This window comes from Jaculus jaculus, chromosome 1 (assembly GCF_020740685.1).
Source record: "Jaculus jaculus isolate mJacJac1 chromosome 1, mJacJac1.mat.Y.cur, whole genome shotgun sequence".
Lineage (NCBI taxonomy): Eukaryota > Metazoa > Chordata > Mammalia > Rodentia > Dipodidae > Jaculus > Jaculus jaculus.
In genome coordinates, this window is record NC_059102.1 from 143,977,079 (window position 1) to 143,989,372 (window position 12,294).

Sequence of the window (12,294 nt, forward strand, 5' to 3'; positions counted from 1 at the left end):
CCTCTGGGAAGGTTTGGGGGGCACACTACTTAGGGGGTTGTAAGCAGGATTGTAGGGAGTGTATATGGGGGAGGATTGGATATGCATGACGTACGGGTACATTTATCCTGATTGTTTGTTTATCACAATGAAAAATCCTGTAAAATCTGCCAAGTTCATTTATCCTAGGACCTCCAAGGACTTCCCAAGTGGACAGCTTCTTTCACAACACACTTGGTAACACAGCACAGACTCACTGAAGACTCGCGGCTTAAAAACCTGTGGGGGTTTGATTCAGGCGTTCCCCATAACTTAGGTGTTCTGAATGCTAGGTCCCCAGCTGATGGCAATTTGGGAGTTGAAGCCTCCTGGAGGCAGTGTATTGTTGGGGGTGGGTTTTATGGGTGTTATAACCAGCTTCCTCTTGCCAGTGTTTGGCACACTTTCCTGTGCCTGCTGTCTACCTGATGTTGGCCAGGAGGTGATGTCTACCTTCTGCTCATGCCATTGTTTTCCCTGCCACCATGGAGCTTCCCCTGGAGTCTGTAAGCCAAATAAACCTTTTTTCCCACAAGCTGCTCTTGGTTGGGTGATTTATGCCAGCAATGCGAACCTGACTGCAACAAAGCCCTCGGCTATCTTCAAAGAGCACTGCTTTCTTTTATTTATTATCTTTTTTCTTTTATTTTTTTTTGGGGGGGGTAGGGTCTCACTCTAGCCCAGGCTGGTTCACTATGCAGACTCAGGGTGGTCTCCAACTCGTGGCAATCCTCCTACCTCTGCCTCCCGAGTGCTGAGATTAAAGGTGTGTACCACTGTGCCCAACCCTAATTTTTTTAAAGTTTTTATATTTTATTTATGAGAGAGAGAATGGGCATTTAGCTGCTGCAAACTCCAGAAGCATGTGCCACCTTATGCATCTGCCTTTTGTGGGGGTCCTGGGAAATTGAACCTGGGGGGCTGGAGAGATGGCTTAGCAGTTAAGGGCTTGCCTGTGAAGCCTAAGAACCCCTGTTCAAGGCTCAATTCCCCAGGACCCACGTTTGCCAGATGTCCAAGGGGGCGCATGTGTCTGGAGTTCATTTGCAGTGGCTGGAGGCCCTGGCGCGCCCATTCTCTCTCTCTCTCTCTCTCTCTCTCTCTCTGCCTCTTTCTCTCTGTTGCCCTCTAATTAATTAATTAATTAAAAGAAGAAATTGAACCTGGATCCTTTGGCTTTGCAGGCAAGCACCTTATCTGCTAAGCCATCCCTCCGGCCCCCTGAATCGCAGTGCTTTCTAATTGGCCCTACAAAGTGGACGCTCCTGCAGTCCTGCTCAGGACACACCAACAGCTTGTAAAATTGGTCAACTCAGCGGCCACATGAAGTCCAAATGGTTCTTTCTACCCTATATTCCACTGTGACACCCGGACCCTGCCCCAGCCCCAGCCCCCAAGACCTCTAAGCAGCAAGAAACCCCCTTCCTTTTCTTTCTATGACCCTCACCTCTGTTCCAGGCAGCAGAGTCTCCTAAACTCTCATTTTCCCAGCATGCATGCCCACAAGCATGAAGGACCCTCCTTGGCAGTCACTGCCAGTGTCCTGTGCTGTCTGTGTGTCTGGTCCATTTCCCTCGGGCAGGTGCCATGCCCTTCCACCTGCATCCCATCCCCAGGGGCCTAGATGGGACTAGGTGTGCTGCACCCAGTGAGGAGACGGAGTTGTTCAAATCCACCCCACCCGCTGTAGTGAGGCCCACTGAACTTAGTTAACTGATGCAGAGCCAAGGTCGACCAGCTTATAGTAACAATCGTCCTACCAACAGGACGAAACAGCAGCAGCAACAATAATGACGAAGGTTGGGACTGATCTACAGCGCCCACTGCCACCCAGTCTAGCATGTGACCTAGACAGACAGCCCTGGGATCTGCCCTCAATATACCAACCAATGGGGGTCTTCCCCTTGCCTATAGAGGCTCCTGACTCCTTCCTGTCGAAAACTCTCCCCTGCTCAGCCCAGCTTCTCTGCTCTGCGGCCTGCCTGTCTCTCTTCATTTGGGCCACAAGGAGACACGTGAGTCCGGCTTCTTTCGGGGTGGGGGAGAGCATAAAACTGTTTCTTGGATTGGATGGCTTTTATTTTTTAAGAAATATGTATTTTAGAGCCAGGCATGGTGGCACACGCCTTTAATCCCAGTACTCGGGAGGCAGAGGTAGGAGGATTGCTGTGAGTTCAAGGTCAGCATAGTGAATTCCAAGTCAGCCTGGGCTAGAGTGAAATTCTATCTCAAAAAAACAAAAGAAGACAGGCGTGGTGGCGCACGCCTTTAATCCCAGCACTCGGGAGGCAGAGGTAGGAGGACTGCCATGAGTTCAAGGCCACCAGAGACTCCCTAGTGAATTCCAGATCAGCCTGGGCTAGAGTGAGACCCTACCTCGAAAAGCAAACAAAAAACAAAAAGAAAAAAGAAAACTTAAATAAAGTTCTGGTATTGGGCATGGTGGCACATGCTTTTAGTCCCAGAACTCAGAAGAAGGCTGAGACAGAAGAATCACTTGAGCTCCAGGTCAGCCTAAATTAGAGTAAGATCCTGCTTCTAAAGAAAGAAGGAGCCGGGCGTGATGGCAGACGCCTTTAATCCAATAGTCGGAGTCAGAAGTAGGAGGATCATGGCGAGTTCAAGGCCACCCTGAGACTCCATAGTGAATTCCAGGTCAGACTGGGCTACAGTAAGACCCTACCTCAAAATCAAACAAAAAAAGTGTGGATAAGCTGGGCATGGTGGCGCATGCCTTTAATCCTAGCACTCAGGTGGCAGAGGTAGAAGGATCACCATGAGTTTGAGGCCACCCTGAGACTACAGAGTGAATTCCAAGTCAGCCTGAGCTAAAGCAAGACCCTACCTCAAAAAAACGAAAAAAAAAAAAAGCTGGGCGTGGTGGTGCACACCTTTAATCCCAGCAGAGGCAGAGGTAGGAGGATCGCCATGAGTTCAAGGCCACCCTGAGAAGACAGAGTTAATTCTAGGTCAGCTTGGACCAGAGTGAGACCCTACCTCGAAAAACCCAAAAAAAAAAAAAAAAAAAAAAAAGGAATAAAGGAAGGAAGGAAGGAGAAAGAAAGAAGGGAGGGAAGGAGAGGGGGAAGAAGAGCAGCCTAGACAGTTTGGGAAGGTTAAGGACACGGGCGCGTGGCAGTGGTACCTTCAAACGTGTAGAGGGCCTTGCAGGTCCCTATGGCGGGAAGCGGCTCCTCGTCGTCGAACTCATCATCGAAGTCCGTGGCTAGCACCTTGACCTCGCTCTCCTGGCTTTGCTCCTCCGTGTAACTGCCATCTGGGCTGCTCAAGACAGGAAGACACAAAGCAACTATAGCGACTGACCAGATTCTGGTCCCCACCGCCCCAGGGCACGGGCGACCCCAAGTGCAGGAAGGAGAGCCACCTGGAACCACACCCCCGATGGGCGCTCAGACTGGCGCCAGCCCAGGTGAAACGGTGAATTGACGCGGTGGGAAGAAGCGGTCAGTTGGAACAGACCCTCGGGTACCTGACTGTGCCTGACGCCGGCCCAAGATTGCAGAGCTCAGGAGGAGACAGAAAGCATTCCCGCGGCGGGGCCGCACACATACTGTACCTCTCCCGGTCCTGGGCGCAGTTAGTGACCGTCGTGGGCATCTGACCGTCGTACATGCCGCTCTGCCTGCGTGTCTGCTCACTCCGAGCTGGGAGCCTGCCTTCCACCTCAGCCAGCCAGGCCTGGAAAGAGACGTCACAACACTCAGAGCCAAAACTCAGGGCCGGACAGTCATTTAAAACTGAGGTGTGGGCTGGAGAGATGGCTTAGTGGTTAAGCGCTTGCCTGTGAAGCCTAAGGACCCCGGTTCAAGGCTCAGTTCCCCAGGTCCCACGTTAGCCAGATGCACAAGGGGGCGCACGCGTCTGGAGTTCGTTTGCAGAGGCTGGAAGCCCTGGTGCGCCCATTCTCTCTCTCTATCTCTGTGTCTGTCGCTCTCAAATAAATAAATAAAAATTTTTTAAAAAATGTGCACCACCATGCCCATGCCCAGCAAGAAAAAAAAAAAAAAAAGAAGAGAAAAAAACAAAACCTGAGGTGTGAAGGTCCAGGGGTGCCAAGGGAACTTGCACTGGCTGTGCTTAGAGACAGCTGTTCCCTCGGCCTCCGAAGCTGGAGAAGGGGCAGGAAGCTCGGGTTAACCCGTCACCCAAACATGGCAGAAAGCACATGTCACTCAGCTATGCATTTGGGCCTCAGGCAACCATGTGATCATGGATACTTCTTTTATAAATTTTTTATTTTAGACAGAGACAGAGCCTCAGCTACCAAATTTAAACTCCAGACGGTTGGGCCACCTAGTGGGCATGCATGACCTTGCACTTGCCTCACCTTTGCGCATCTGCCTAATGTGGGATCTGCAGAGTAGAAAATGGGTCCTTAAGCTTCACAGGCAAATGCCTTAACTGCTAAGCTGTCTCTCCAGCCCTTACTTCTTTTTTAAATCTAAATTTTATTGTATTGCTAGTATTTTTTATTTATGTATGAGAGAGAAAGGGAAGGAGAAGTAAGAGAATAGGTATGCCAGGGCCTCTAGCTCCTGCAAATGCAGGAACTGCAGATGCATGCATCACTATGTGCATCTGGCTTACATGGGTACTGGGGCTTTAGAAGCAAATGCCTTAACTGCTAAGCCATCTCTCCAGGCCCATTTTATTTGAAAAACTAAGTGTGTGTGTGTGTGTGTGTTTATTTATTTATTTGTTTGTTTGTTGGGGGGGGTTCAAGGCAGGGTCTCACTCTAGCCCAGACTGACGTGGAATTCCCTATGTAGTCTCAGGGTAGCCTCGAACTCATGGTGATCCTCCTACCTCTGCCTCCCAAGTACTGGGATTAAAGGCATGTACCACAATGCCTGGCTTTTTAAAAGTTTTTTTTTTTTATTTAATTAATTAATTTATTTTTATTCTATTTGAATTTCAGATTCATGCATCATCATGTGTACCTGGCTTACGCGGGTTCTGAAGAATTGAACCTGGGTCCTTAGGCTTCACAGGCAAATGCCTTAACCCCTAAGCCATCTCTCCAGGCCCAAGAAAAAAAAATTTTTTTCAAGGTAGGGTCTCACAGTAGCCCAGGCTAACCTGGAATTCACTATGGAGTCTCAGGGTGGCCTCGAATTCATGGCGATTCTCCTACCTACACCTGCCTTTAAAAAAAAAAAATTATTTATTAGAGAGAGAGAGAAATGGACACACCAGGGCCTCCAGTCACTGCAAATGCACTCAAGATGCATAAGGTATCTTGTGCATGTGGCTGTATATGGGTACTGTGGAATTGAACCTGGGTCCTTAGGCTTTGCAGGCAATAGCCTTAGCTGCTAAGCCATCTTTCCAGCTCCACACCCAGCTTTTTTTAAAAAAAATTATTTTATTTATTTGTGAACAGAGAGAGAGGGAAGACAGACAGAGAGAATGGGCATGCCAGGTCCTCTAGCCACTGCAAAGAAACTCCAGATGCATGTACCACTTTATGCATCTGGCTTTATGTGGGTACTGGGGAACTGAACCGAGGTTTTTGGGCTTTGCAGACAAGTATCTTAACCACCAAGCCATCTCGTCACCCCCTTTCTTAGTATTTTCATGTATTTGAGAGAGAGGAAGAGAGAATAAGGATGCTAGGGCCTCCAGCCACTGCAAATGAACTCCAGATGCATACGCCACTTGGTGCATCTGGCTTTACATGTGTACTGGGGAATTGAAGCTCGGCTGTCAGGATTTGCTAGCAAGGGCATTTAACCACTGAACCACCTCCTCTTCAGTGCCGCTTTTTTTTTTTTTTCCAAGGTAGGGTCTAGCTCTAGCCCAGGCTGACCTGTAATTCACTATGGAGTCTCAGGGTGGCCTTGAACTCACAGCGATCCTCCTACCTCTGCCTCTCAGGTGCTGGGATTAATGGCGTGCCCACCACGCCAGGCTCACTTTTTTTTTCTCTTGATATAGGGTCTTGCTCTAGCTCAGGCTGACCTGGAATTTACTATGTGGTCTCAGAGTGGCCAGCCAGCTCTTTTAATAGCTGAGCCATCTCCCCAACAACCAGGTAAGTCATTTTTGGACTTCCGTCTGATTCCAAAATTTCCACCGCCCTGAGGCACCATGGGAAGGCCCAGACCTTGCAGCGTCTCAGCACAGGGGTGGTTTTCCCATGCTGTAATTCATGCTATGGCCTGACACTCCCAGCACTGTTTCCACTGGAAAAAATGGGGATTCTTCTATGGGCATGCCCAGAACCACGCCTCTTCCTTTTTCTGCTCCTTCCCAGTGTCTTGTCCTCCATACCTCAAATTTCTGAGTCTCCAGCCGTAGTTTTTCTATGGTCTGGGTGGCTTCGGCGAGCTTGTGGTCCAGGCTGGCAGGGTCTCCCATCTGAGGGTTCTTTAGATACACGTCTTTCATTTTGGTGATGGCATCTCTGGGAAGAGTGAGCACAGCACAGAAACGGGGGGGGGCGGGGGGTTGACATCTGAGTCATTAACCCTTGATTTGTTCTTTATAAAGCCCCTTTCCTGACTTCATTGCAAAACCATGTTCATACCCATATATTAAGGCTACTCTCACTTTTGGTAGAGAACCTTCTCATTTCAGATGGCAGTGACCTTGGGATGATTCAGAAGGCATCATGGTGCTGGAAAGAAGTGACAGGAGTGCTCAGTACTGCAATATCTCTATCTCACCTTTCAAGGCTCAGGGTCTAATGCAGAAGAGGTGGCAGAAAGAATATAAGAGCCAATGAAAGGGTAGGACTCCTTACAATGTGCTCTTCCAGACACAGATGGCCTGGATATCCATGACCTCACAGTGCTACCTCCACAAGACCATCAGAATAGGAGGAAAAAATGATGCCATCAAGATAAAAGAGAGACTGAGAGGGGGAGGGGATATGATGGAGAGTGGAGTTTCAAAGGGGCAAGTTGGGGGGGAGGGACAGCATTACCATGGAATATTGTTTACAATTATGGAAGTTGTCAATAAAAATAAATTAATTAAAAATCATTATTCTGGGCTGGAGAGATGGCTTAGCGGTTAAGCGCTTGCCTGTGAAGCCTAAGGACCCCGGTTCGAGGCTCGGTTCCCCAGGTCCCACGTTAGCCAGATGCACAAGGGGGCACATGCGTCTGGAGTTCGTTTGCAGAGGCTGGAAGGCCTGGCGCGCCCATTCTCTCTCTCTCCCTCTATCTGTCTTTCTCTCTGTGTCTGTCGCTCTCAAATAAATAAATAATTAATTTAAAAAAATCATTATTCTGCTAGGTGCAGTTAGATGCATACCTATAATCCCAGCACTCAGGAGGCTGAGGCGGGAAGTTCTCCAGCTGGAGACCAGCTTGAGCTATACAGCAAGGAAGTCAGGTGTCCGTTCCATTGCTCCTCTGCTGTTCTTCCTCTGAGCCAGAGTCTCTTACTGGCCCTGGAGCTTGCCAGTATTTCTGGAACTCTGGCAAATGGCCAGTCTCCACTCCCCACAGGCCTGGATTATAGACATGGATGGCCAACCCCGGCCGTTTATGTGGCTTCTCTCAGTCCTCCCTGGGCCTTCACGCTTGTGCAAGACATGCTCTTAACTTCTGAGCTACCTACTCGGGGAACTAACTTATGGATCTGTTGACCCTGTCTTTTAAAAGGTTTTTTAAACTTTATTTATTTATTTATTTGAAAGAGAGAAAATGGGCACACCAGGTCCTCTAACCACTGCAAATGAACTCCAGACACATGTGCCAACTTGTACATCTGGCTTATGTGGGTACTGGGGAATCAAATCTTGGTCCTTAGGCTTTGCAGGCAAGAGCCTTAACCACTAACCCATATCTCCAGGCCCTATTTATTTACTTTTATTTTATGAGGTAGGGTCTCACTTTAGCTCAGGCTGACCTGGAATTCACTAGGTAGTCTCAGGATGGTCTCAAGCTCACAGCAATCCTCCTACCACTGCCTCCCGAATGCTGGGATTAAAGCCATGTGCCAGCCATGCCCAGCAGCCCTGTCTTTTAAATTGTGTACTTTTCCGTTTGATTAAGCTGCTAACTTTATTACTTCATTTCTTTTATTTTTTAAATTTTTTTGTTCATTTTTATTTATTTATTTGAGAGTGACAGACAGAGAGAGAAAGAGGCAGAGAGAGAGAGAGAATGGGCGTGCCAGGGCCTCCAGCCACTGGAAATGAACTCCAGACGCGTTTGCCCCCTTGTGCATCTGGCTAACTTGGGCCCTAGGGAATCAAGCCTCCATCCAGGGTCCTTAGGCTTCACAGGCAAGCACTAACAGCTAAGCCATCTATCCAGCCCATCTCTTCTATTTTTATTTATTTATTTATTTTTGGTTTTTCGAGGTAGGATTTCACTGTAGCCCAGGCTGCCCTGGAATTCACTATGGAGTCTCAGGGTGGCCTTGAACTCATGGTGATCCTCCTACCTCTGCCTCCCAAATTCTGGGATTAAAGGTGAGCACCACCATGCCTGGCTCATCTCTTCTATTTTTCCCCCTCAACCTCTCTCTTCCCTTGGGTGTGTGTGTGTACACGTGTTCATTCGTGAGGATAACTTCTGGTGTTGGTCCTTGCCGTCCACCTTGTGTGAGGCAGGGTCTCTTGCTCACCACTTTCCACGGCAGACTAGTTGGACTGTGAGCGTCTTGGAGATTCTCCTGTCTCCATCTCCCGTCTGCTCACAGGTGTGCTGGGGTCACAGATGCTTGCACTACAGAGTGGGACTTTTGTGGGTTTTGTGGATCTGAGTTCAGGTTCTCCTGCTTGGGTAGTGAGCACTTTAACCACTGAGCTGTTTCTCCTTCCTTTTTATTCAGCAGGGTCATGTAGCCCTGGCTGGCCTCTTAACTCAAGGATGACCCCTGAGTGTTGTGGTTAAAGGCTTCCACCACCATGCCTGGATCTGACTCTTTATTTGATTCCACAATATATGCATCAAAACATCATGGGCTGGAGAGATGGCTTAGCAGTTAAGGTGCTTGCCTGCAAAGCCTAAGGACTCATGTTCGACTTTCCAGGTCCCACATAAGCCAGACACACAATGTGATGCAAGCGTGCAAAGTCACACATGTGTACAAGATGGAGCACACATATGGAGTTCGACAGTGGCTGGAGCCCCTGGCATGCCAATTCTCTCTGTGATGAAAACTAAAACTAAAACTAAAATATCATATTGGGGCTAGAAAGATGGCTTAGCAGTTAAGAAACTTGCCTGCAAATCCTAAGGACCCAGGTTTGATTCCCCAAAACCCATGTAAGCCAGAGACACAAGGTAACTCATGAGAGTGGAATTCGTTTGTGAAGGCTGGAGGTCCTGGCATGCCAATTTTCTCTCTCTCTCAAATAAATAAATAAAATATTTAGAAAGAGATCGAGTGTGGTGGCGCATGCCTTTAATCCCAGCACTGGGGAGGCAGAGGTAGCAGGATTGCTGAGATGGAAGCCACCCTGAGGCTATGTAGTGAATTCCAGGTCATCCAGGACTAGAGCAAGAGTCAACCTGTCAGGGGGAAGCGGGGGCACTTAATAAAAGAGGAAGACTCTGGTTGGGGAGATGGCTCAGTAGTTAAAGGCACTTGCTTACAAAGTCTGCTGGCTTGGGTTCAATTCTCTACTACCCATGTAAAGTCAGATGCTCCAAGTGGCGCATACATTAGGAGTTTGGGTACAGCAGTATGAGGCCCTGGTGCACCCATTCTCTCTTTCTCTGTGCTTGCAAATAAATAAATAATACACCGGGCGTGGTAGTGCATGCCTTTAATCCCAGCACTTGGGAGGCAGAGGTGGGAGGATCGCCGTGAGTTTGAAGCCACTCTGAGATTCCATAGTGAATTCCAGGTCAGCCTGGACCAGAGTGAGACCCTACCTCAAAAAACTAAAAACAAAATAATAATAATAAAAATAAAATATAAATAAATAATTTTTTAAAAAGACATTCATAAGGCCTATTGTGTAATCCCAGTATTTGGAAGTCTGAAGCAAGAGGGTTGCTGTGACTTCCAGGGCAGCCTGGCCTACAGAGTGAGACCATATCTCAAAAAGCCAGAGAAAGAGAGACAGAAAAGGGGGCGGGTGTGGGACGCTATAGGAAGGCTGGTATGCTGGCATTTCTTTGCACTACAAAGTCACACAGAACTTGGATGTTAAGGTAGGTTGTGGGCGGGACTCTTTCTGCTCCCCTTCCTCTGTACACAAGCCATCATCTATTCACTAGGGACAAAGGGATAACCATGGATTTTTCTCTGGAAACTCAAAAACCTAATCTACCAGCAGACAATACCCAGAACATCTTTTCAATGCAGGACTGCCCATCCTTCCCGGCTGAACCTGACTCACTTAGTACTTAGTACGCCGTATTGATCTAGCTACCTTTGATCCATCTCCTTCTGGATCTCCTTATTGAGCTCATGGACTTTCTGCTGGAGCTTCTTCCTCCTCTGCTCGGGTGGGAGGTTGCTGAAGTCCTCTGGAGCAGCCCCCTGCAGAGATGAGAAACAAATGAGGAGCCAGGAAGCCTCAAGGCACTCCTGGGAAGAGGCGGTGGCCAGCTCTGCAGGCTTTGCAGATGGCTTCCCGAAACACCCGCAGGAGACGCAAAACTGAATGCATGCAAACTGCAGGCGTCCCACAAACCATTCCATATGCCCGCTAATGCGGGCCAGGACCTTTGGAAAAGGCTGGGGACAACAATGGTACCGGAAGGAGAGACAGGAAGAAATGTTTCTGACTCCAGTGGGAACCCATAATAAGTAACACAGTCAGAGACAGAGCCATCATTTTCCTAGTGTTCCCAGCAATGACTAGCAACTGAGGCTTTGAGGAAGTTTGTTTCCTTAATCTAAGCCAGCAGCAGGTCCCCAGGCCACACTGATGAATTCCTTCCCAGCTCTTCTTGGGAGACCCAGGGCAAGAGTTCCCATCCCTGTGAACCTACAGACAAGACATGGCTTTCCTCAGATGGTATGAGTGGAACAGACATTAAAAAAAAAATTATATATAGGTCTGGTGTGGTGGTGCACGTCTTCAATCCCAACACTTGGGAGGCAGCGACAGGAGGATTGCCATGAGTTTGAGGCCACCCTGAGACTACATAGTGAATTCTAGGTTAGCCCAGGAGAGAGCAAGACCCTACCTCGAAAAATAAAATAAAATAAACAAAAACAAAATTATTTATAATCACCATCTTCTCCATTCACTTGTCCCTGTACTGCTCCTAAATCTGATAATCTTTTGGCATTTTGGGGGAGTCTCAGAGCATTCAGGGTACCTCTTGGGGCACCTGAATCAACTCTTTGTGGTATAGGATATCAGTTTCTACTTTCATAGACATACAATTGAATTCTCTTACAGATATTTGGTGGTGGTGGTGGTGGGGACTGCGGACCTTGTCGACACCAGGCTGGCGCTCCATCAGCTGGCTACATCCCTAGCCTGGTTCCCTTGGTTTTGAGACACGGTATTACTTGGTAGCCCAGGCTGGCTCCAAACTCATGGTGACCCTGCAGCCTCAACCTCCCAAGTGCTGGGATCACAGGGGTGAGCCACCACAGCTGGCTTTTTTTCTTCTTAGCCTGGCTTGGCCTTCCATCTGCATCAGCCCTGTCTCAGCCACTACAATGCTAAGATTACAGGTGTGAGCCACCATGCCTCGTTTTGATTCCCTCTTTTTTTTCTTTTTTCTTTTCATGAGATCGGGTCTCACTGTAGCCCAGGCTGACCTGGAACTCACTATGTATTCTCAGGCTGGCCTCAAACTCACAGCAATCCTCCTACCTCTGCCTCCCAAGTGTTGGGATTAAAGACATGCACCACCATGCCTGGCTTTGGTTCCCTCTTTAAAGCACACTGCTCTTCTTTTACATAGAAAACATCAACAGCGCATTTCCAAACTTGGCTACACCATAGAATCAAGAGCCTTTTCTTAAATGAGGCTACTTTCACAAAGAGAAAATGTATTCAACCAACCAAGAGTTAGCCAGCAAATTCACAAAAGAGATTTTACTTGAAAACTCCAATTCTTTTCAAACAAGGGCAAGACTGGCTGGGGCGAGTGGAAAGTGGGGCCCCAGACCATGCAATTCCAGAATCCGGTTGGAGTTGCCAAGCGGGGGCTTGTAATGGAAGCTCCCAGGCTGATTACGATAAAATGCCAGGCCTGGGACGTGTGTGATTCAGCACATAGTTTGCCACAAAGGCCACGGGAGACATTCCAGCTGAAATTCTTGCCGTGGGACACCCTGAGTGAGTGCCTGTGTTTGTGTGTGAGTGGAGAGGAGGAGCGG

General features: G+C 48.4%; 1 protein-coding gene across 13 annotated transcripts in view; it reads right to left on the bottom strand.

Annotated features, from left to right (window-relative positions):
* Fnbp1 (formin binding protein 1) overlaps window positions 1-12,294 on the bottom strand; it is a 177,537-nt gene that overhangs the window by 9,697 nt on the left and 155,546 nt on the right. For 7 of the 13 annotated variants that reach the window (XM_004671761.2, XM_004671765.2, XM_045145650.1 and 4 more), the window contains 4 exons: window positions 10,382-10,491; window positions 6,313-6,445; window positions 3,596-3,717; window positions 3,164-3,300 (listed from right to left, as the gene is read on the bottom strand). In XM_004671761.2, the coding sequence (XP_004671818.2) occupies window positions 3,164-3,300; window positions 3,596-3,717; window positions 6,313-6,445; window positions 10,382-10,491 (502 nt within the window). Of the gene's footprint in view, window positions 1-3,163; window positions 3,304-3,595; window positions 3,718-6,312; window positions 6,446-10,381; window positions 10,492-12,294 lie in introns of all 13 variants that reach the window. The other 6 variants (XM_045145599.1, XM_045145671.1, XM_004671767.2 and 3 more) reach the window with 1 other exon arrangement.